Raw genomic sequence first — 25,549 nt, forward strand, 5'->3', positions numbered from 1 at the left:
TTTTCCCTGTTGAATCCTCAGAACATTTGCAGTGCTTTGTCGCCATCAAGTGGCCGAAAGACAAAATGACAAGCGTACGTCCGGGTCAAATACAGACGTACAACGTCATGACGTACGGATTCCAAATTTGCGCGGGTTTGCTGTTATGGGTGGCTGTCATTCCTCTATCGCTGCCGCACAAAACAATTAAAAGCAGGTAACAGACAAATCTTATATTTTAATGCTACATATTCGTGATTATACGTCATAATATAACACGGAGTAAAGCGCAGGGTGGGGTTAACTCTCAGAAACATTTTTTTGACGGTAAAAACAGCGAACTGCCATGTTCGGTTTGATCTTACAGTAACGGGTGAGTTTCTGTAAATAATCGCCGCTGTTGTTTGTCGCAGGTTTGCTGAAAGTCTTCTCAAAACAGAAATCATGTCGAAGCGGGAGCTGTTTTTAGAAGCTGCCAGTAAGGACAATGTGGAGGAGTTCCTTCGCTTTATTCAGCTTCACGTAAGTTTATGTTAACTCTATCAGGAAACCAAGAAATCTGGGTATGTATTGGATGAATATTGTTGTGGGCGACATTACACACACACACATTAAGTGTACTAGTTTTAGCATGTTACAGTATTTACAAGGACAGTGCATGCCTAAGTTATATGTTTAATCACATTTGTTTCTAGACACAGGGGCTCTCTTCAGTAAGAAATGAGTGCTGCTTAGAAGAGACAAATGTGTTAACTTGTGTTAAAAATCCTTTGAGACAGGGTGTTTCTAATACACATGCACATTTATGTATATAGCTCTACTTATTCATAGTTTATATTTTATGTTTACTTTTTTGCTCTTTCAAATTGCTCATTGCTACTGTCTCTCTTGTTGAGCAGAAGGACAAAACTGAGCCTTTCGATGTGGAGGAGGTGGTTCAGGAGATGACCAGAGACCAGAGGGAGGCTCTGTGGGGGAAACTGGCCTCACTCCTGCAGGACACCCTGCTGGAGTTGCCTCCAGAGTGCTGGGAGCAGCGCAAGGATGATGACATGCAGGAGGAGCCAGCTGCAGACCCTGTCAGTCCAGATTTGTTTTGTTTTGACAGAGTGACACAGTGTGTGTTTTTGTTTTGTAATGTAGAAATAACTCACACCAACTGTGATAAATGACACAGCTGGTAGCACAGTTTTAATTGTCTCTACCTTCATTTTTGTAAACAAGCATCCACTGCTTTTTCCCTCAGAAACATGTTATGGCTGTTGTGGAAGGTGTCACACTGGTAGCTGCAGAGTCTCTAAAAGTTTTACAAGATGGTGACACCTATGTTGCTCTTCTGCAAATTGCCCATATGCTTCATGGTAAGTGACCACATATTGATTAAAAGAGAAACGTTTTTTTAGAATAGCAAACAAACAAGGTGTTTCATTTGCCGCAAGAGAACAAACACTTTTTGAAACACAGTCCCATTCCAAAACAGAAGTCAAAAATGTTATGTCTCTATAGCTCCATAGCGATAGACTGATTTTTGTTTTTTTATTATTTATTTTTTGCTCTTTTCTTCCAGACATTCTTGTGTCGCTTCCAGTAACAGAGTCACCTCTGCAGTTTCACATCCACACACTGTGTGTGGCCTGGTGGAAAAAGGAGCTGCAGGGGAAAGAAAAGTTTGGCCGCACTGCCTTCATCCTGTCCCTGCAGAGGAGCTTCACTCTGAAAAAACCAGTGAGTATAACCACTCAGTTGTATGTCAGTGTTCTGACAGCCAGTACAATTTGTTCTCAAACATGTAGCAGTGAAGACCACTGCAGTCTGTTGATGACTGAAAACCTTTTACAAAACAGGATTTTATTTCTGTATGTTTTATTATATATTATATATTATATATTCCACTTCCTTATCTTGTGTCTTCAGGGTGCTGAGATCCAAAGAGTGTGGAGTCTCCATAACGTTCTTTTGGGTCTGGACTACACAAGAGAAGAAAACCAGCAGATAACCGACTTGTTGCTTCAGTGTTTTCACAGTCCATTTTACATCAGAAGTGATGATGTGAGTACAGTGATATTTCTGACGGTATGATTCACTGTTTGTTTTGCCTTTGAGCTGCCAGCCTGATGATGTGCGTATTGTTGCAGGGAAAACGATTCCTAGTGTTTCTTTTCAGCTGGAACATTGACTTCATCTGGGTTATTCATGCCACCATGAAAAACCAGCTGGAGTTTTATAGCAAGTAAGAAGCTGACTTTACACTAAGTGATAGTGCTGAATTTTTTCTGTTGTGGTTAACCCTTACACTGTTTGGTTCAGGACCATGATGACTCATATAACTGAGATCTACTTCAGAGCCTGGAAAAAGGCTAGTGGAGAATTCATTGAAAAGATCGAGAGCACGTGCATTCAGGATTTTATGCAGAGTGCAATATTACTCCATCGATCATCACCTGTCCATGCCAAAGTTCGACAGGTATAATGTAATCTGTAGAACCTAGACTGCATTGAAAGCATGTCATACTGACTGTGTTTACACTGATCTTTTTCTTCTCATGTGCAGATTTTAAGCTATTTTCACATGAGGAAGGGCAGTCAGAGTGTGGACAAGATGCTCTATAATCTCTACAGGCCCATTCTCTGGAAGTTTCTTAGTGTATGTACCATATACATAGTTGCGTTTATTTAGCTGCACTTATATTAATATTGTAGTGTCTTATACTAGTCAGCTGTTTCTCCCTTTGTTCCATCCAGGCTTCAAACTTTGAGGTGCGTGCAAATGCCACTTTGCTTTTCACTGAGGCCTTCCCAGTCCATGACCCAGATCAGAGCAATGAGAATATTGACCAGAACATTCAGAAGCAGCTGGACACCGCAATGGTAACTTTTAACAACCATGCTATGTCTTTTTGCACTGGGGTAAATTTTTCCATTAACCAAACTTAAAATATGTGCCATCCTCAGGGCCTCCTTGATGACCCCCACCCCACTGTGCGCTCCACTGCCATCCTGGGCGTCTGTAAGATCCTGGCTAAGTGCTGGGAGCTCCTCCCTCCCACTGTCATCACAGACTTCCTGAAGAAGCTGGTGATGGAGCTGTCAGCTGACTCTAGCTCCCCTGATGTCCGCTGCTCGGTCTTCAAGGTGGAAAATTTCAGATCTAAGCTGGAAACATGTTTATTAACTTGGCTATATTATGACTGATGGGCTGGATATTTAATGACTTGTGGTGTGTGTGTATTATTTTTTTTCCCTAGTGTCTGACTATTGTCCTGGACAACGCTCTCTGCCATCCATTGCTGGAAAAACTCCTACCCACTGTCAAGTACAGCCTTCATGACACTTCAGAGAAAGTCCGTGCAGCTTTCCTCGACATGTTGATCAAAGTCAAAGCAGTTCGAGCTGCTAAGGTACGTATTCAGACATAAGTTTACTAAATTACTTTGCAACACACTGCAATGACAAGATAACAAAGCTTGTGAATAATCATTTTTTCCCCTCTACCTACCAATTACCAGTTCTGGGATGTGTGCAGCATGGAGCATCTCTTGGCACGCCTAGCTGTAGACTCACATTCTGTCTCTAAGCGTATTGTCGACCTACTCTTCAAGTCGTTCTTCCCTGTCAACGAATCGGAGAAGGAGTGGTGCTGCCGTTGCATCACCCTCATCCAGATGAACCCTATGGCTGCCAGGAAATTCTACCAGTTTGCTTACAAACATACAGCTCCCACTAACATAAGTGAGTGCCCAGCAGTTGGCCAAAAAATAAATAATTATATGTAAAGTTATTCAAATATTAAGAGCAGTAATCCATTGTTTTTTTTTTTTTCTCTTCCAGTAAAGTTGATGCTGGCTATTCGCCGTGTTTTGAATAGCTGCATCCAGATTGACTGTGATCAGTCTGACCTGAATGAGAGCAACAAGGAAAACGGCATGGTAAGAAGTCAACACAGGGCTAGTTTCACTTTTACCTATAAGTATTTGTTTGTCATTCATAACCATAGTCACTGTATTACCTACAATCAATAGTAGCTGGCACCGATGCCAAACAATTTTAAATGGGGTCAGCTGCAAAGCATGTTTTTGCCACCAAAGACACCACACTCCATGTAAAATGAGAAGTTGAATTTGTGTTTTATCAGCCTGATCACAACAATTTTCAGTTTATTCAGCTGTCTGTGTGCAAAAAGTAAGCTTACACAAATCTGTGACTTCAAAATGAGTTCTGTGTGTCTGTAAATGTTGATCTGGTCAGGTTGCACCTGTTACGTTGGGGAAAGACAAGGCTGTTGTGTCTGGTCTGCTGGAAGTTTTGGTCATCCTATGGGAAAGTGTCAAGAAGCCCCTTAAACAAAATGAAGAAGCCCAGAAGTACACATTTGCCAAGTTCGGGAGTGTCATGTCCAAATATTTCCAGGCCTTTGAGGTACATCAGCTGCATGGCACTGTATTTATTTACATTTCTCTGAATAAGCATTATCAAAGCAGTCGTGTTTTGTTTTTCAGGATGAGCAGGCTGTTGTTCCACTCATACAACTGGCCTCGTTCATGCCTCCAGCTGCCGTCCCAACATTCAGGTGAGCAGTACTGCATTCCTGGTCTCTTTTTGTCTCTATTCTGCTCTGAGATTTTAACATTTTCTCCCTCATTTTTCCTTCGCTCTGTTTCTCCTAGCTGTGGAGTCCTGTCCAAACTAAGGAGGATGGACTCAGGAGCTGGTCCATCACACTATGGCCTGCTTCTTGACTGCATTTGCAGCTGGAACCAGACTACTGACATCGTTGAACTCATCACTGACTGGCTCACAGAGGCGCTGCCCAAGCAAGGGGTCAGTCATCCCCCAAGGGGCTGGATGTATTCGATGAAAATAGTCACATTTTTTAGAATTTTACAAAAGTTTCTTACTGTGAACTCCAGGAAAAGGCGACCGGCAGTCGGAAGGTGCAAATCCAGGAGACAGTTGAGGCCAAACCAGACCTAGCCCTTGCTTACCTGGAGTACCTGTTCAGCCAGACGTCAACACGGGAGAAGGTCCTCGTTGTCAGTCAGAGACTGCTTAAACAGCTTCACACAGTTCTAGGGAGCTGGAAGGTATTTTGGATAATACCCAGTAGATTGTAAGAGGTGACTGTGTTAAATTTAATAGAGGTTATTCTCCAATACAAGTGGGTTCTCTGTGATATTTGTCTCAACAGACACTGCTGTATTCTCATCTCAGTGGTACCAATGAAGACCCAAAATGTCCCAGTGTGGACGCAGCGCTGAAAGCCCTCATGCTTCATGGTCGTCTTAGTGCCCATTTGCAACACAGTGTAAGTCTCTGTACATAATTTCATCTGACATTACAGTGAAACCTACATAGCCTCTCAAAGCAAGCTATCTTGCAAACTTTGGGCTGATTGCAGACAGGGCAGATGATACAACCTCTGTGTATGTATTCAGCTAAGACTAATAATTTTTCCCCTACATATTTTGAGGTGAGAGCTAGCTATTTTTTATCACAATCCTGCTCCTTTCTTTCTGAGCTTCAATAAGATCTTTGATCTCTTTCCTAGTTATCAGAAGAACGGTACTACCTGCTCTCTCTGGAGAATGTGGCTGCGTGGGTAGTTGACAGGGTGCTGCCCTTCTTGACTAAAAGTACAGACGATGGCGGTGAGGATTCATCACAGCCACTGGCCATCCAGATAACTGAGGTGAGCTCAGTATTTTACATAGTTTATATAGCACAAGCTCAAATTTCAGTGGTTCATCAAAGTTTCAGCTGCTTTGAGGTAAGGTTTACAGTCTTTTTATTTGCATGTGGAGAGTATCTGTGACAGCTGTGTCATGTTGGAGCTGCACTTTTTCCTCACTCACACCTGTAAGATCATTTATGTGAAGTCACCCAAGTAAAAATGAGTTCTCTGCAGGCGAGTTAAGATCAGATCTCCTTGTTCATAAATTGGCACTTTAGATTTTTCCTTTGTTCATTTTCCTCCCAGCACACAGCCTGTATCCACGCAGGAGATGAAATCGCAGTTATGTTGTTATTCAGAACATTAGGTTTTGTGGTGCCTACTGCTTCCAGGACTTTCAGGGCTGCCTGGTAAATTTAGACTCCTTGTGGATTGTTCTGTTCCCCACACACACACACATAAACACCTTCAATACATGCTTCGTCTTGCTCATACCACCATGCTAAAATGGGTTTGTTTCTCATTTGTGCCATCATTGTCAGCCTGTCATCACATGGCAGCTGCATCATATATTCTATCCCCGAGTGTGTGATGTGAGATACACTGACGTGTTATTTCCTTCATTCTTATCTCTGTCTGTTGTTTATGAAGATATATGTCATTGTCAATGCAGAGCTTCCTGACAGTATGCCGTGACCTTTTGCTTGTGGGTTTGGGCGACGAGAAGTTCAAGGGTCAAATCCTGCACCTGTGCTCCCTGGTTCTCCTCTCAGGTGAGTGTGTCGGTGTGAAAAAAAGTCTAAACAACAACATTTATTTTAACTGAAACCACATTTGTTGCCTTTCCTGAATGAAAAGTGTGTTTCTTTTGTGCTTACAGAGACAGGCTACCTGTGCATTCCTGCAGTGCTGCCGATTTTGAAAGAGGTGGCAAACAGTTATGTACCTGAGGACCAACATGAGGATCAGGAGAATCAGGAGGATCCAACCACTGTCATTTTGGGGGTAGTGGCCAACATTTTCCAGAAGATTATAGAGCTTTTGGCTCGCCTCCTAAGGAAGGAACCAGAGGAGGGAAGACAGGTACACTGACATCTCAAAATTCATTTTGTCAATTTATTTAGTACTACTTTAGTGTAAAACAAAACAGATCTTCTCTTCATTAAATTAAAGCTTGAATGGTTTCAGTATGACAGGCCACGGGTCAAATATAACAAGAAGTAAACAAAATGCACCTGATTTTCTTGTAAATCAGTTAATAACAGCCATCTTTGCAGGGCTCACCATAGTTGAAGTCATAAGTCTTTCCCTCTTTCTGTCCTGGCTCAGCTCTGTCAATTAGCCCATCCTGGTCTGACAGACTTCCTCCAGGTGGCACAAATGTGGGACAGAGCGCCTCTCAGTGGAGTGTTCTCTACGATGTTTGCTGTCATTATTGTGGAGAAAAGACATTCACTCCAGAAGGTGGGTGCTTTACAGATATCCTCTGTGTCCTGATATGGAAAAACCTGTGTGAGTCAGCTGTTGTGCTCTTATTTTTAAAGATTACACATCCTGAGGAGGTGATTACCCCTGAGTCAGTGGAGGACATGCCTCCTTTTTCCAGCACGCTGCTGTCAATCATACTCAAATCATCCTCTATCACCAGGTAAAAACCTTTTCTTCCCAAAATGGAACCAAATCCCTGTAATAAACACTGAAGGTAAATGCAGTGATTTGTTTGTTGCGTGTGTGTTTCAGGTCATTTTTAGCAGAGGTCAGTTCATCTTTGGACTCTGAGGCCATCACTGGTCTTCTGGAACTGGCTGCCGTCCTGCATGTTTTTGCAGTCATCAAACACAGTAAGTCTGAAAACACATGTAAAGATTCAGAGGCTTGTGTTTGTGTTGATAAACATGCTTACATATTAATCATTCATTCATTAGTGGGACTTTGTAAATCGGTTTTGAGAACAGCAGCGATCTCTGTCCAGCAGCAGCTTCACAAACATGTGGGCACATCTGTAGATGGCAAAGGGATCCAGAGGTACGGCAATCACATGATTCAGATAATCAGACAAATGGGCTGTTATGGCTGACCTTATAATCCTTCTTCTGCCACAGGGTTATTTACGAGTCTTCTGTGACGACTTTGAATGACATTCTGCATTCGTGAGTTTAAAAAAAGGTGCTACGTGATGAACTTTGTCATAATTCTGCTTGACATTTGTATCGTACAAAGCAGGGTGACACATTTTCAGATGAATTATGAATACATATATTTTTCAAGCTTGCTGTGTTTATATATCTTTTGGACTGTCAGTAACCAGAATAAAAAAAATCTGTATCAATCAGCCTAAACTTGATCTTTATTTTCTCCTCAGATGATTTCTTGCTTATGCAGCACTTTGTAAAGTAATAACACTTACAAACAAGCAATAAATCATCCTCTGACTTGTCTTCAATCTTAAAGGCTACTGGCTTCGTTTGCAGAAGTTACATGCTGTTCCTGAACATTATGAACCCCAAAAACACAAACTTAAAGGTTCTAGCTGACATCAGTTCATGTCATGAGTTTGATAGTAATTCTCCTTAATTAAAAATACTTTATTTGTAAAAATGTATATTTGTACCTGATTTCAGAGGTCCAATACGCTGTCACATTGTATTTAATGCCTCTAGAAGATTTTTAAATGATGTTTTAATGTTTTCCCATGTTTATGAATGTGGTCAGTATCAATATCTGCTAATACATAATTTATTAACTGAACTGATAGATAAGAAAATTGAACCCAAATGTTTAATTGGATAAAATAGCTGATGCCCTTTATTTTAAGTCCTCACAGTGAAGACACTCATTTAGTAATTTGTTTCTTGTCGGTTAATAAATAAGTAATGATATAATGATGATGATAAAACTTGACTGACAGGTGGAGGCACACTACCACAAAAAGGTGTTTTTATTCTGGATGAAGATTTACAGCCTGTGTACTTCCTCCAGGTCTAGCCTACTACATTTTAAACAGGTGGTAATTAGTATATACTTACTTTTCAATACACATGGATTGTGGAGGATATTTGTTACTTACTACATATATTCTGAAAATTTTAGCCAACGCTTGCGGATCAAACTGCTAGTTAGATAAATTAGCTAGCTAGCATGTTACCTACTTCCCGGAAATGCCCACCTGTTAGCATAGTAGCTAGGAGTTTTAGCTAAAAAAAAATACCAGACTGTTTTTTTTAAATAACGTATATACTTAAATGTCTGGAAACTTTTAAACATCAGCTAATATGATTTATTTAAAGGCAAATTTCGGTGCTAAGTTAGCTCTGTATCAGTTGTATTGCAGATTTGCACCCGTTTTTCATGCCGTGGAAGAAGACAGAAGGTAAGAACTACATGTTCTGTCGTTATTTTAAATTAAAGAGAAAACGACATGCTATTTCTTTCTATTCATATATTTTTTCTTTGTTCACCAAATCACTTAGAATAAAAGGTCAAGCCAGAATTGGGTCGTCAGGACCCCAGCAGTATATGTATAGCATTTGAATGAGGTGTATGCAGCAGCAGCGTGTTTCCTCCGTCACTTCTCTCCATCCCTCCATCTCTGTTGCATGCCGCGTGCATCATCCCTCCTCACCATGTGTGTGTTTGACGTCAGGACCTTAGGAGGGGCTCCTCCGTGAAGCTGGTTGCTGTTTGTGGTGCTGAAACAACGCCTGTATTGTGTTTTCCATTTTCCGCTTTCTGCTCCCGTCTTCTCTTTAATTCTTTCTTCAACATGCCTCTTTAATCCTCTGCCTCTCGTCCGAGCAGCCTGTCGTTGATCATGCTGTTTTAGCTGGAGGTGTGCGATGGATTAGTGTGTGTATGTATGTATATTGGCAGGAGCGGCATGGATTCACGGTGGTGTCCCGTCCTCTTCGCTGCATTGGCTGCCAGCCTCTGCTCCTCACCTGCCTTTGCTGACAGGAAATTCGGTGAGTAATCCAGTTCTGTATTATAAAGATGCATTTTTTTTCTTTCCTCCTCCTTTCCAAGTTCCTCTCAGACTCTGTCCTTGCTGCTAAACCCTCTTCACTGTCTGGTTTGGACTGTGTCTTTACAAAAGTTCAGTAAATCCCTGTTAGATGTCTGTTATATTTGCATATATATACATATATACATATTGCTTTTATATATCTGAGTGGAGGAACTGTGAAGCTCCAGCTGGTAAAAGTTACATAATCTATCAGGCCTGTGTGGATCAAATCTTTCCTCTGAGACTTTTAACTTGTCTCATGAACTGTCATCTTTATGTAAACTGCTATACAGCATCCTTAATGAGCTTCACTGCCAGTGCATAACATTTCATAATATGCCCCTGCCCATAAAAATTACTCACACATACCCTGAAGGAGCATGCAATTTTAAATCTGGATAAATATTTTATAACACCCTATGCCTCCACATAAAAAGGGCATCCTACATATTCAGACTTAGTTGTATTTTCGTCACCTTTATTTTGGGTCTGCCTCAAATACTAGCAGTGTGATTTGAATGGCAGGTGTCCACAGTGGAGCAAATATGTATGAATACTTTGGTGGAATCTGCCAGTTCACACTTGGGAGTCACACTTACCAGGCCAGGATCAGCAGCCAGAACACATGACAGCATAAACTTTATCATGAGGCAAATATAGGTCTCTGTTTGGCATCCTATCTGTGTGATGATTCATACCGACACTGAGCTGCATCATATTCTGTATATTTAGCACAGGAAGGTGTCGGTGCTTTTATAAATCATCATGCAGTGTCAGTATTTTTAACCAGAAGTTGCCATTTTCTTCCTCATGGAGTTCTTCTCTTAATTTATGCTTAAAAATACTTGTGAATGAGTCAGTGCTGTTTCCCCAAGTGTGTTTCTCTCATTGAATGCAGTGTTTATTTAACTGTGTGTGTGTGTGTCTCCATTGTCAGAGTGTGGCTGAGAGCTAGAGATGGTTATTGTTTTTAATGAGTCCCACTGCGGATTACGCTGTGTCACTGGAAAGCTTTGGATCAAAGTGTGCTGGTGTGATGTAGCTGCCTATATGTGCTGTAGAGGCCCATGTCTTCACACAGACACAGTCATAGTGTTTGTGTGTGCTGTGTGTGCATGTACTGTGTAGGTCCTGAATGTCTTAAAGCCAGACGGGCTGTGCAGCTGCACGTTATGATTTTTGCATTTAAGGTCCAAATAATATTGAACAACTTCTGTGTATTTGGCCCCAATGCAAGAGACCTCTGACAGTGCCAGGAAATTAGAGTCAGCTCTTAATGCACTTCAGCAATTATCCAAAACTATTATGACTTCACACAATTAGACCTTTAAATGTAACAGTTAAATGGTGATAATGTGCACACTTACACTGCAAAAACAAAGATATAAACATTAGAGGCAACTTAAGCACAAACATTGCAAAACATAGAAAATAATTTGCATATTTAATAAAAAAAAAACAGAGAATAACAAACTTGTAAAACAGGACAGCTAACTTAGCATCTAATGCTAATTGCTACTGCGATTGCAAAGCTGACTAAAGTCACTTAGCTGTAATTGAAAACATACTTACTTTGATGAAAGATATTATAAAATAATTCATAATCAAACAATGCTTATCCAAGTATCTGTGAGGTTTTGTTTAAGTGAAAACATGCGTTTATGAGCTATAGCTATTATGACCGGTCCAGAGCGCAGTCTCATATACTGTATAGTTTTTAGTCTGAAAAGTCTCCTCTTGACGGCCTGTAGTGACTGCTTGCTGCTGCTTTGAAACACTTTGATCACCCTGATCATGTGACATCTGAGGTCTGAGCTTCTGCTTCAATGAGAACACTCAGCAGAGGTGGCACATGGGTTAAAATCTTTCCGGTCCGTTCCTGCTGAGGTGACTCACTTACCAGCCTTGAAAACAGTGTCTTAAAGCAAAAACGTAGTTCAAAAGCATTAATTATCCAAACGCAGGGTCATTTGACAGGCTTAACAACACTGTTATTCATTAATCAAGTCATTAATTGCCCCATGGAGGTGTTTACTTTATGAGTGAAGAGAGAAAAAGATAGAGTTTAATCAAAGATTGGCAACTATTCCTCTAAGCTTTACATCCAGAGTGCAAGGAGGTTAATGTGTTGTTTACCCTGAGTTAGAAAAAAAGAATAATTTGAATAATGAATTAATTTACCACTGTAGAGTCTAAACAAGGGAAAACGTGCAGAAATTGATTTTGTTGCACATCAACACTCTGGTGCTTTACAATCACTATTACTATGAGGAATGCTGTTCAACATTTCTCTGCTGCTTGCAGAGGTTTGTCAGTGTCCTGAATTCCAATAACAACTCCTGAAAATCCCACATTTGTTAACTAGACAGGCACTCATTCTTCTACTGCAGGCTCATATTTGATTAGTAGAAAAAAACTGTATGTTTCAACACATGTGAATATGGAGAAATATTAAATTAAAGCATTGGTTGTAAATATTTGTTGTGATTTAATTAAAGGCACACAGTGTCAGTTTTAACACCTTAAAAGGTGTTAGTACCACACAAATCTATCAGGAACACAGAGACCAGAGTGAGCCGAGAAACTTGTTGTTTAATTGCTGAGTATTGATTGTGTTGATCAGCACCGGCTTTAAGGAATTCTGCCTCCGCTCACCCACTTTATAGAAGCAGCTCTTAAATTAAGGAATGTTGTAGCATGTATTGATGATAGAGATATGTGACACGGTTGCTTTTCACCTGTATGTACATGGAGACGTCATGTTTTAAGCTGTGCTGCCGGACCTTTTCATTACAGCTGGCTATCGGCAGCCATCGCCTAATATACCCAGACAAGTTAGATTTGATTCATAGTGTGCTGAGTTCTATCTTTTCTGCCACAGGCCTCTGTCATCCAATACACGTCAGGACTGAGTGGAGATATCAGATGTCTGTAAAGTGGTTGTAAATCATCTGAAGCTATTGAAATGTGTGGTGATATGAGAATAGTGAGGATTATAAACATGACATACATCCAGGTCAGGTAGACGTCTTCGGCTTCATTGGAACGAGGTCTTGTTTCCTCCTATATGTTGCTTGGTCTGTGTTGTCTTATTATTCCCTCTGTTGCTAGGACACTTCTCCTCAATTCTCCCTTTGGACTTATTCCTTAACTGTCTGGGGAACAGGCATACAGTAGTCCATTACATGGCATTACACAAGTAGTTCTATAAACTAATGTTTGGAAATACAAGTAAACATGACTGTCCTTCAAATCCATGTTTAACAAGGTCAGAATTAAAAGCACACATTGACCTATTATCAGTAATAATAACATTAGCTATGAAGAGCAGGGGTGACATGACATGGCTGCATGCTATCATGACATTGTTAAGCAGACGTATTACATGCTCACTGTCATAGTCCAGCATGGTGACATTTGCTAGTCTCAGTAAAATGTAATGTATATTAGGAAGGCAAAGGGACAACACTGTGGTACCAGAAGCTGTCTTGATTCTGTTTGTAGTAGTGACAACTCATGTTTGAACAGGTTTTTATGGCCTGCAGGTAATCAATCTATGTGGAGAGGCTTAACAACCTCTCATACTCCAGCCTTGCCTTGTCACATGTTTCACACACATAGTGCTTTAGTGTAGCGTGTTAGCTGAAGGTGATCTGTTTGTTGTACACATACGTCCCCTACCTCTAATTTGCAGCACAAGTTGGACTGTAAACAGCAACGCTGTGTGACCCTGTTCGTTCAGAAGTCACATGGATACCAACGCATAACACATTCCCCATGTTATGAAAGAAAGGACAATGATAACTCTATCTCTAAAACGCTACCCTCTGCCAATTCATAATTAACGCTGATTCAAGGATAAGAACCAATCGGACTGCCAAGCTAGTAAAATTTCTCTTTCACACCCTCACTAAAGGTTATGGTGCATTTCTCTTTTCTCTTGGGACATTTTAGGCTTCTTGACTGATCTGGCTGAGGGTCAGCTTGAAGCAGCCAGTATCGGGCCTCAGTTCAGACTTTTTATTGACACTTGGGATGAGAATCCCCTTTCCAAATTCACTAAAGGCTTTGAGTCATCTAATAAATGGTAAAGTGTTTATTGGATGAGATTTTACTGTGCAGCACAAACCCCACTCTGTGTACATATGTCAGTGCAGGGACTGGTTTGATGAGCATTTGGTGTTATTTGAAATGTTTTCAAAATTAATGATCTCAACAGCTGCAGCATTCAGTATGAGTGTAATTGACATAACATAATATTCTCTATCATCTGTTGTTGAATGCAATATATGTCTATTGATTCCAGTAATAAACAGCATGCAGTGTCTTAAACAGCCTTTTCTCAGCCTCACTGAACCCACATGCAGCTGTTTTCAGCAGCTGAATATGCTGATAAGCTATTGAAAATTGGATCTTTGCGTTTTTAGTTCATTTTATAAGTTATACAAGTTATAGCCTTGAAAGTGTAAGCACTGATTTTCAGCAAAACTGACACAAGGCATGCTGTGTATTCACGGCTTGGGATGCTGCCACGGCTGCTGCGATAACAGATGAAGTGCTAGGTTTCTTTGTAATGCAACAGATGCTCGGAGGAGTGTGTTGAGAGCAGAGCGGCTGGTTTTTTTTTTGTCTTTCCTGACAAACGTCAGCATCTCTTGAGAGAGGAAGGAAGTAAGAATTATGTCAAATAGACGCGTGGAGACGATCCATCTCGTTAGGCTTCGGTTCAAGGTGAATCTCGCAGATATTCTGGGTCAAGGAGGGGAGAAGGAAGAGGTGTGCCTCAAGAGCAGTGTTTTTTCAGTGAGAGACAGCGCTTCCACATGTTATTATTAATTTATATTTCAAAACATGTCAGGTGAATACTTGGCTCCTTATTGAAGCGTCTCAGCACATCATGCACCTGAGCTTCACTGCCTTGTGACACAGCGGGGTGTGAAAACATCCTCTGTTATGCCTTCTCACAAGGTTGAAATTAAATGGTGTTGAAAAAGGGTTCAGCGAAGGTCACCTCTCTGTTCCCTAGCCAAGATTTATAATGAGGACAATAACACAGTAATGAGGATTCAGAAAGAGTTGAGCACAAGATTTAATCTATACTATCTCTGGCTGTGATTAAAGCAGTAATGTGCCTGTTTTGTCTTTGGGTGAGGCTGATTAATACTCCAGACCAGTTCTCAGTGCAGCATGAAAAGAGAATGACTGTCAGAAGCATTGTCAGTGCAGCAGAGAGAGGCTGAAAATCTAATGGGGGAGGTGTTTTTGTAGTTTGTGACTAATTGATATTACTAGTTTTGTCTGTCAAGTACATTAGTGTCTTTTTTCCTGCCGCTACAGCTAATGCATAAAAGACAAGCTAGGCTTCTATTCATCAGGTTACCATGAATCTAAAAGAATACTAATGTCTATTCTCCTCCGACTATATCATACTAGTTTTGTGTTCTTATCCACTTTACAGCAGATGCCAAGCATCACCTGGCTGCCTTAGCTCCACTAATGCTCAGCCTGATGTCCCAGGCAGACACACTTTTTACACACGCTGTGGTTTTAATGTGTTGTCGCCAAAAGTCTGAACAATTAGCTGAAGAGACTTCATTCCACAGGTGGTCCAATTTCATTTGGAACCAAAAAACATGCACAACAATGACTTGACCTCATAAATGGAATTTCACCTCCATTTGCATGTCTATTGGCTTTACATCTGCAGGTAGGCAGAGAGTTCTGATGACCCGCACTTTAACAAAAGTTCAACCAGCACTCCTGTGAGTTAAATGTTTATCCTCATCTGGAGGACTTCCCTCATTGTGTTGGTTCACTTGAATGAGAAACACGAAGCTTGGCTGTTTGACTCACTCTGCCTCTGCACTTCAACACCCAGTCACACCTCAGAAGAGGGGAAAAAATCAAATGTCTGAATCACTCAGTGCAGGTCAGGAAAAAGGTCAAACCAGCCTATTTCTGGGTCCTCTGGTTGCCGCAGTGACGCTGCCATCTTTAATTCATGGCCGTTGTCTCGGCTGTCGCCTGGAGCTGGCAGCTGAGTGACTGAGAGCGACCTGCCTGCCTGGGGATTCTAAGAGAACTGTGCTTGGTTACACTCTTCTGGATGTCAGGTGGTTTTACGTCAGGTCCTCTCTCCACTCAAAGTGACCTCAGAACCCGTTGACCGGATGCATCAGGCTCCTGCTAATTATGCATATCAAGAACCTTCAGATTTATTTTCTGATGTGACATTTGCCCTAAACCAGAAATTTTATATTTTGAGGGGAGGCACTTAGGCACAATGCCTCTGCGTGTAAAAACAATGTTTGTAGCTTGACTTTTTTCCCTAGTTAACATTATGCTATTAGCTTTAAATATACAAATTTAATTTTACTGGAGAAGGCTGTGTATTTCCCAACATTTCACACTGTTTCGTTTAGCATAAACATACATTTTCTGTCACATAAAGCCTGTAACAACAGGTTGTTATCATACTATTGTGAAATGTGGAATTATTCACACTATCAGTCACCCTAGAAGCATATGTAGAACATATCATGGTCTTATTTATACAACAGTAATGGCAGTTGAGATGAAAAGTGCATGAGGAATACATGTTGAGGATAACAATAAGCTAACTGTAGCTCGTTTGCTGAAATGTGATGTGCAGCTTTTGACAAGAACAGACCTTCTGGAGCAGAGGAAAGCTTGCAGCCATCTTTAATTTTAGCATGAGAGAGCCTTAATGACACAAGCTGTTTAAATCTGCGGACATGGTGTCAAGCTGATGCTAATTTGCTTGCCGGTGATGCTTTAGCTGTTGTCCCTGCTCCAGCCACGCTGCCTGTTCGCGATGCACTTGCACTTTTATTGCCGTTTTCACCTAACATCTAAAATGGCTTTTTTGGCTGACAGTACAGGTGTGTGTGATTAAAAATGAGTGAGGTGTCCTTGGTTGCAGCAGCTTATATTTATAATAAACGATATATTGGCGGCCCCAGAGAGTAAATGAATTATGTCCTTAACTGCAGAACGCTCTGGGAGTGGCTGTCCTCACTGCCAGGCTCTCAGTGTCCTCCTTGGCCCCTCAGACATCACAGATGGTATCGCGACATCGGCCAACCACCTGTGAGGGAAAGTGAACAATCAAGACTGTGACTCCTTGTTCAGCCTTGGGTTTTGCCTCGTAGGAACATATTTAATGTTCCGTGCAAGGTCGGCCAATCACGGCCAAACATTTGACTTAGATGCCTCAGGGCTTATCTGCCCTGAGATGGCTGCACCTGAGTGGAGATTAATTGAGATATTAGTATGCTTTAGTTTTTTCCAATGTGAAACTCTCTGTCATTCTTATGTAATTGCATTCTTTTAATGACCTTAAATTAGCGTTTCCCTTCTCTCTGGTTTAACGCCCCTGAGGGGAGACATCCATGCTGTTATGTTCCTGACACACTGTGAGATTTTAGCTGAAGGTTAACAGTTTTTGGGTGTGCCTGTCTCAAGGTGTGTGGCTGCTGCTCTTTGCTTACCATAGGTGTTCTTGCTGCTCTCAGTTGCAGTTACTTGGATTAAAGCAGGCAGAGGAAATAATGGGGCTGCAGTGTGTCGAGGTCTTGGAGAAATCTAGGCCAGCCCCATAATTTGAGTTTTGCATTTTTTTTAATGCATAACTTTCATAGCATGTTGTGTTAGGGATGATTGATAAATTCATGGCCTAGATTGAGGGAGGATTTGAGGTGCACGTCTCTCTTTTAATGCTTGTGCAGTTCAACTCTGAGTTTTTATGCAAAGTTTGAACCTTTGTGGTGTTTCTGTAATTGAAAATTAAAAGGCATGGCTGTCTGAGAAGTGGAATTTGTCCTTTCTGCACTCATCCATAACTTTGTCCTCATGGGTCTCCACCCAGGGAGGTCCATATAGACACAGTGCCAACACTATTGGAGGGTGTTTCCTTCTATGCCCACAGTTGTGATGGCTGCTGAGTAGGAATCTGAATTTGAACTTGTCCAACACCTGCCCTGTTCACCTTATTTACCCGTCTCAGTCTCCTTCTACCTGTGACCAGTGCTCATATATCATTTCTAGAGACACACAGAATCAAGCACAGCAGCGTGTGCAGGTTGCAAATCTGTCTCGCACTGTTTCACCATGTCCTGGGAATAGAGACTGCTAAGTACAAGTATATCTTGTTAAAAAACTGTGAACTGACTAACTGCATCCACTGACCTTCTGGAGTCTCCCTGCAAACTGTTTTTGCGAATTAGGTCACACAGCATCTATTTCAGGAGGGGAAGCTTCAGCATTGAGAACACCTGTTGTTAGCGCTCGTCTGGTGCTGCTGTTAACTGTAATCAAGTAATTTGATGATCACTAATGGTTTACAGATTATCTTAGCTGTTAATCTGTAACACCAAGGTGACAAAAGCTATACCATTTATAAAGGTATGAACTGGTGATTATCACATAAGGCCATGTTTACTATAATTAATTTTTTATCTTTACCTTAATATAAAATTAATCTGTTTTTGAATTTAGTTGGTGATCATGCAGAAAAAAATTTCTACAACTAGATCAAAATAAAATAAATTATTATTGCATTTGCTCACATCAGAAATCAACACAACAACATCCTCAAATGGTCTCAGTCAATCCTCTCAATCCCTTCTGAACGTATATATACTTGACAAACAGTCAGCGCTCCTATTGATGAGCTCCTATGATTGATCTGGGATGAGGTTGACATGGCAACAGAGCCCTCAGTACTTGAGAGCCACAGTGGCCCTTTTTCCGGAAAGGTCATTTTGTTTGTGAAATGATCTTCTATGTCTGGAGCAAAATAATACAGTATAGCTGTTTTTTATCTTGATGCTTCAATAAGATATAGCCTGGACACCTTTTTTTTCAACCAGCTTTGTTCCTCAGTTGATTTTTTTTTTTTTTTGCCCCGCCTTAGGTAATCAGCAGCATCCACTGTGATTGCATTTTAATTAAAAGGCACCATTTTAATCATCTCTGGCATAGTGTTGGAGGGAAGGGGTTGTGCCGTTATCAATCCTATGTCCCTGCATATCACACACGCACGCACACACGCACACACGCATAATGCCTGACTAACTATGCTGGGCTGGATGCATCATTACTTGAAAGTCGTAATTAATATTGAGAGCTGACAAGGCCGCCCAGAGAACCCAATAAATTAAGCAGGGAAGTGATGAGGAGGTAAAGTTGAATGGGCTGACACTAATTGCACAGCAGTGAGATGCTTGGTCAAGAGGGATTGCGTGACTGTTCCAGTGCTGAGGTACTGGTTCATAGAAGTTTGGTCGTACCTTGTTGTGTTGTTGTACATTCAAGCTCAAAGTTTTGGCAGATAAGAAATTAGTGTTGCAGTCAATGAAATGTCAAAAAGGAGGAACATTTTCCAAAGTGAAATCTTACAGAAGCAAGTGTATTGACAGTAAATCTCACAGTTTAGAAGCTTTAACAAGATAATGGGTTGTTTTTGTTTGACTTCAGTAGCTCATCGATTATCCACAGTTTGTGATTAATTTTGTGTTGATTGACTAAACAAGTAATCATGTAGTCATAGTCATAATCACAAGATTTAATGAAAAAACAAGTGAGGTGTGTAAAGTCCTATCCTTTATTTGGACTTTATTCTGGAAAAAGTACAAAAATTGTCCATTTTCAAAGATAAGATTGAGCCATGTGTTTTTAATAATGTAGTCATATTACATTTTATAGAGTCTCATGAAGACTTATTTTTGAACTGAAAAAGGACACAGGATATATGACAGCATAGGTAGGGAAAGATGTAGCCCACAGTGTTACCATTAAATTAACGGGTAAGCTTAGAATGTAGCAGAATAATATGTACAATGAGTTGGAAAAGCCATTTGTGTTCTTGGTTTTTGAAATTCAGGGCCATTCTGCCTTTTAGTCCTTTGGAGAGCTGAGCGACCTCACAGCTCTATGATGATGCCTCACTCTACATCATTAAATAGCCATTTCTCTGACATATTGAAGCCATTAACTCGAAAAGGCGTAATTTCATAAAATGTGCCCTGAACTCCTAAACAAAATGGCTGCTCATTGTGTCTATATGATCCTGTTTCTGTGCAGATTATCTTAAAGAGAACAATGCCATAATGATGCCAGTGTCAAATCTGGATGAAACTTTGAACAAGCGGTGCCTCAAAAGTTCCTGTCTCATCCACACCTAACCTGATTATCTGTCCTTCTGTCCTGCTAATTGATTAGCAGACTTCTCCACAGCTATCTCATCTCATTATTAAAGAAGTCTGACAGAGATCTCTCCTCCTACTCAGCCTGTTCTTCATTCACAGTCACGAGCTGCTCATTGCTGTCCATCGAGGCCACCGGGCAAAGAGGCTGCATCCAATTCCGTCACTCTGCCTGATGAGCAGAGAGGGAAAAAACAAAGATAAAACATGTAAAGAGAGAGGTCTGAGGCTTGGCCTAGTTGTTTGGAGATTTAGTCTTGGCACTGCAAACACCATAAACTCACTATAGGCCTATCAATCAAACCTAAATATTATAGCGCATTTCCATTACTGAAGGTCTGTCTTATTCTCTGAGCTCATTTTGTCCCTGAATGTGTGATCACATTCTGCCCACATCATCAGCAGGTTTTTTTTTTTTTTTTTTTTTTTTTTTACCCAGCAGACTATTTTTCTCCTGTCTTTTCCGGGAATCGTGTAAATGTGGAGGATCACCTGTGCAGATCGGCGAGCAGAACAATCAGTCCTCCTCTGTTCGCTGCAACTCCCACGTGTGAGATATGAACACAGGAACAGCTACTCATAATGCTCCTGCCATCTGTTCATTTATTAGTCTGGAACACCCATTCTTTGTCCAAGTGTTGAAGTTCATTAATATTCATACAACATTCATATGTGGAAACGTTGCCCATGGAGTTGGGATATTAGTGTCAGAGACAGGGTAGGAGAAGTCACACTAATTGATGATTGATGGCTCTGCCATTAGCAGCGAGGCCCACGGCCAGAGTTAATGCAGTACTAAGCTGCACTCTTGTAGAGCTGCGGCATATTCAGGAATGGTGACATTTAGCTAATTTTATACTGTATTTTGTTTTTTAAACAGATTGATTGAATTGTTATAATGTTTTAATTTTTATCTTCTCCTCTCTGTTTTACCTTCTCTGACCTACAGGTTGTCTGTTTGAAGACGAGCTCTGTGGGCCATATGAGTTCTGCATCAATGGTAAGTCCACTTTAGAGATCCGTGTACATTGAAAATGCAGCTTTAAAAGAGGTGTGGTGCCTTTACAGAGAGTGTAGCTGTTGTTTCTGCCTGTACCTAGTGCCGTCTTTCTTCAGTTTTTATAGCACGTTAACAACATCAGAATGTGTACCAGCCAAGAAATCATTCAACATCCCACCTGCATGACTATGGATTAGCTACACAATCTTGCTTGGCCAAAAAATGCAGTAATGAGCTTATGATTACCAGCTAAAACATGATTCTCTGTTTAGGATTTTTGTGTATAACTAAAATTACAGGTTTGTACTCTTTACATTTTAGTCACTGTTTCAACACAAGCAGTGAACATATGTTTCTCATAATTGGATCACACTGTGTAAATGTAAAGCCTTGAATTAGGTGTTGAGGCACTTAGTCATAAATTTAACCTTCAGTACGTGCAGAAAAAAGCCTAAGCTATAAATCACTCATGGATTTATATATAGATAGATTGTGACACAGGTGCTCTGTATGAGTCATGTTTAAGAAAGGCATTTAAATAAATGGTGGCCAGGCTGAAAAAAAAAGTAAGGAAATACAATATGAGCACATAATAGTCCTAACCATTCATCTAGCGAACTACAGATCTTATGATCAATACCAGCAGGATGTTTCTCCTGTAAATGCCAAGGTTTTCCTGAACCACAAATGATCACGACCTCATCTGAAAAAAACATCTTGTCATGGAAGATAGATGTGTCTGTCTCAGTAGTTGCCGTGACAACATGTCACCTGATGCATGGAGGGGAGATGTCGGGTCTTTCCACGGCGTGGCATTTAGGCGAATCACACAGCGGGCTGTAATTTTGAATGGGATTCATAGCGTGTCGATATCGAGGATCATCGCCGTGACAGAGCCGTGGAAAGGTTAATTTATTCTCTATAACAGAAGGCATTCAGATACAGCAGTGGTTCAGGATACAGTTGTTTTTGAGGAGACCTACAGCTGCCTGTTTGCTGCTTTTCTCACAGGCATAATGATTAGACAACATGATGTGATCGATAAGAGGATAAGAGGACAAGCTGACTTTAAACTTTGTTTTTGTCTATTAGTTCAACATCTCTTTATGTCCAGCAAAAGATGATAAAAATGATCTTAAACACTTAAATATCCCATCTTTATATTAATATTTTGGTGTATGCACAGATCAATAAAATGGTAGCTAGCAGTTAGCTTGGATCTACCACCTAAAATGAACAGACATGAGACTGTAATCACTCAATGAATTCTTGTCAAAAAACAAAGTACATAACCAAAATAAAGAAACAAAAGGCCATTTGTCTAACTCTTGTCTTGAGCTGTGGTTTTGAAGTATCTATTTGTCCGAGGCAGTGGGTAGTGTTTGGATTTGCAGCATGTTGGAGACACAAATTGGGAGCTCTAGCTTATTTCCATATTAACCCAGTTTTGGAGGAAACAGTTACGAAGAAGGCAGTGCAGAAGAGAAGGATAAAGTAACTGCTTTAATTACACGGCCTACATTGGTACAGAGAGGATCCTCATAGAAGGAAATTGCTGACGCTTCAACAGAAAAATACCCACAGGCAGGCACAAGGGCTGTACAGTTGGTGTGGACACATTAGACTAACATGCAAAGATATAATGTGGATGCTGATTTCTTAAGAGATTTGTGTCTTCCTCTACATCTTTCATCTACAGCTCTGTTTTCACATGTTCAAACTGTAATTACAGAATTACACAATGTTCGCTAAAGACACACATACAAGCAAAAAACTCTGATATTAAACTAATGTTGTACCTAATATGTGAGTAATGAGGCATTATTTAGTTGCTTCATGAGCCTGTATGCTCTGTCACTCCCCATTGGAATCCTGATGAGCAGCAGCCACTGCACAGACAGATGATGAGTGGGAGTAACTAGGTCTGCCACTTCGACTCTTCCCCAGGTCCCTAAAGGAGTAACCTGGTTTATTCTGGGCTGGGCCAGCCGCTCCCTTCTTCACCCATCGACTGTTGCCATGCAAGGTGGCTGAGGGCAGGGAAGGGTTGTGACGTTGAGCTCCTCTCTGTATCATTTTAAATATGCTTGGCTATCTCACTGCTGTGTGCCAGTTAAAACTTTTCATTGTTTATTGTCTGGTTTGCAGAAAGATAGGCTCTGAACAGGTCTGGTGAGGCTCAGCTTATTGGATTTGTTCAAATTAACTACAAATATCCACCACTCATAACTCCATGAGTTATGTGTTACTTCACCTGTGTTGTTTTATAATTGTGCATTACATGAGTGAAGTTTAAAATGACAATATTTCATGATATACCACCATCTAAGCAAAATTGCATTGATTTACTTCCCAGATGCTTGGGTGAAATCTACTGTTTGATACTGTATAGAAAAAAATAGCAGCTGATTAAAGGGAGGCTTCCTTCACTCGAGGTTGTATGATTGATTAAGTATCTTCTTCTACAATCAGTCTTCTGCGGTCATGTCTCTTTTTTTGCTGCAACCTCTTCAAATCTTTGCTCATCTTTAGGGGAATACTCTTCTAGAGCTTCTTCTAAAACGATATATGATTACCCAGAAAGGCATTTTAATTTGATGCAGCTCTCCGGAGTCTGTGGCTTACTGGTATGATAAGCTAAACTAAAGTACAGCGGATAAGTGCTACATGGATAAGTGCTACACGTTTCCCTCCGGGGCTCTTATTAAACACTTAACCAACAGTGTTGTATCGATCGGTGGTTATCTTGCTTCCATTCGGGCCAATATTGTCTGAAACATTTGCACTGTATTTTAAATTTAAATGATTTAGGTGATGCTTCTATTGATCAGTGCTACTGCAGCATAAACAATTTACCCACAAAATCCAAATATCATCTGCATGGAGAGAGAGAAAGATAAGATAAGATAAGATAAGATAAGATAAAACTTTATTAATCCCGAAGGAAATTCTTGTGCCAGAGGTATCAAGTTACATTAAATGCAGTTAAGTACAGAGTATAAGAGTATAAGTGTCACTATAATCCAAAAAAAAAAAAAAAAAAAGAAAGCACCCAGACTGGGGTGGGGGTTCAGATCCACAGATAATGAAACATGAAGTGCTGAGTAAAGAGACGGTAAAATATTAAAGATAAAAGATGTCGTAAAGGGTTTAACAAAAGACAAAAGCTCTCTGGGGGAAAGGCGCAGATGTGTTAATAAAAATAAAACTGTAATGATGGAGTTGCTGTTTTGATGTAGCTCTGAGAGTTGGCTTTATCTTTATTCATTTCTGTATTTACATGTGCATTGCAGAGCGTGCATAAATATAATTATCATTTCAAAGCTGCATGTCACATGAAAAAAGCCCAGAATAACCTGTAAACACTTCATTAATCATATCCTGATCACTTTAGCTTTTGTTCCTGTACCTTTCTTCATTAGCCCACTGCATCTGGCCAGTCTCACTGCATTCATTTGAGCCCATTCATTCTCATGACATGACATGAGTTGCTTAGCTAATACACCTGTTCCAATACGTCTTAATTTGTCTCTTGGGTCTGTCTGCCTCTCTTCTCGACGTACAGTCTTTTAAAAATGCTTTGCTGTCAGCTTTAGTGTTTGCTCCTGTTATCCCAGAGCATTAGCTTTCACAGTTTAAAAAGCTTTAGCAGTAGCCGGCTGTCGTTCTGTCTGTCACAGTGGGAGGAGATGGTGTCTGGATTTAAAGCTCTGCACAGTTATTTTGGCTGAATATCTTCTTTATTCTGCTTATCCATACAGCTTCTCTTTAGTGAGGTGATTTATAGGGTCTAGGGACCAATCAATTGTTTCTTTGGTCTGTTTTAAGTATTATTGATTGCATTGATCAATGGATATTTTCCTTCATTACGTTGCCACCTTGTCTTACAGGGAGGCATACATTGATCTGTTGTCAGTGTAATATTTCCTTCAGTCTGACTGGTGATCATTAGGAAAACACTTGTGTTCTTCACTGTTAATAGACGTTGTTTCAGTCGCTAATAGGATGAAAGTGTTGGACCTACCGCCTTTGCAGTAATGCTGACATATTTTTATATCTATTCAAGCACATTGCTGTTTGTTATTTTGAGCTTTGGACAAACCTCTGTGCACCCAGATCATGCTGTGCTCCTCCAGGCCTGGAATTAAAATGTTGTTTTTAAAGAAGGCTGTTTCCCTGCAAGCTGTCAAATTCAATGAACCGTTGCTGTTTATTTTAATACTCCCAGTATACTGAGAATATATAAAAAGACAGAACAGTTCTTTGTGATGTCTCAGTATCTCCTCCATAAATCAATCAACATTTGCCAAACAAGGAATTCTTCATTGTAAGAAGAAGACCTGCCTTCTATATTTAATTCTCTAAATCCCTCTGTGTCTGGTTGCTATCGGGAATGTCCCTAACAACGGAGAAGGAAGTAACGTGTGCCATCGCCATGGAAACCGGCAAGGGATGCAGTGCATCAAACATTTAACAGTTTCCTGTCACTTGTTATGTCACCAGCCTCGCTTCATTTCTTACATAATATGTGTTGTATATGTGTAACTGGGAATGTTAATCTCAAAATATACCTTATTTAGTGACAATATTAACTGTGTCAGCAGTGATTTCATTAGTACGAATGGGGGCTAGTGGTGAAGAGACAGTTGATGTGTTGTGATGCACACGTCTGC

At 40.5% G+C, this 25,549-nt stretch overlaps 2 protein-coding genes across 2 annotated transcripts in view; both read left to right on the forward strand.

Moving 5' to 3' along the window:
• The first annotated feature begins 131 nt into the window (after positions 1-131).
• On the forward strand, positions 132-7,885 carry ncapg2 (non-SMC condensin II complex, subunit G2). The gene is made up of 27 exons (XM_028433044.1): positions 132-196; positions 393-501; positions 879-1,058; positions 1,226-1,340; positions 1,547-1,704; positions 1,894-2,028; positions 2,115-2,209; positions 2,287-2,443; positions 2,531-2,623; positions 2,722-2,847; positions 2,932-3,111; positions 3,225-3,377; positions 3,486-3,708; positions 3,808-3,905; positions 4,225-4,395; positions 4,476-4,546; positions 4,644-4,797; positions 4,887-5,060; positions 5,165-5,281; positions 5,525-5,665; positions 6,321-6,420; positions 6,528-6,730; positions 6,977-7,111; positions 7,192-7,295; positions 7,388-7,488; positions 7,573-7,672; positions 7,750-7,885. Exons 2-27 carry the CDS (start codon positions 424-426, stop codon positions 7,799-7,801), a joined length of 3,414 nt encoding a protein of 1,137 aa, XP_028288845.1. The 5' UTR covers positions 132-196; positions 393-423; the 3' UTR covers positions 7,802-7,885.
• A 1,436-nt stretch (positions 7,886-9,321) lies between these two features.
• ptprn2 (protein tyrosine phosphatase receptor type N2) overlaps positions 9,322-25,549 on the forward strand; it is a 108,628-nt gene continuing 92,400 nt past the window's right edge. The window contains exons 1-2 of the mRNA XM_028432975.1: positions 9,322-9,609; positions 20,826-20,876. Coding sequence (XP_028288776.1) covers positions 9,504-9,609; positions 20,826-20,876 — 157 coding nt within the window. The 5' untranslated portion in view covers positions 9,322-9,503. The remainder of the gene's footprint in view (positions 9,610-20,825; positions 20,877-25,549) is intronic.

This window comes from Parambassis ranga, chromosome 20 (genome assembly GCF_900634625.1).
Source record: "Parambassis ranga chromosome 20, fParRan2.1, whole genome shotgun sequence".
Classification (NCBI taxonomy): Eukaryota; Metazoa; Chordata; class Actinopteri; family Ambassidae; genus Parambassis; species Parambassis ranga.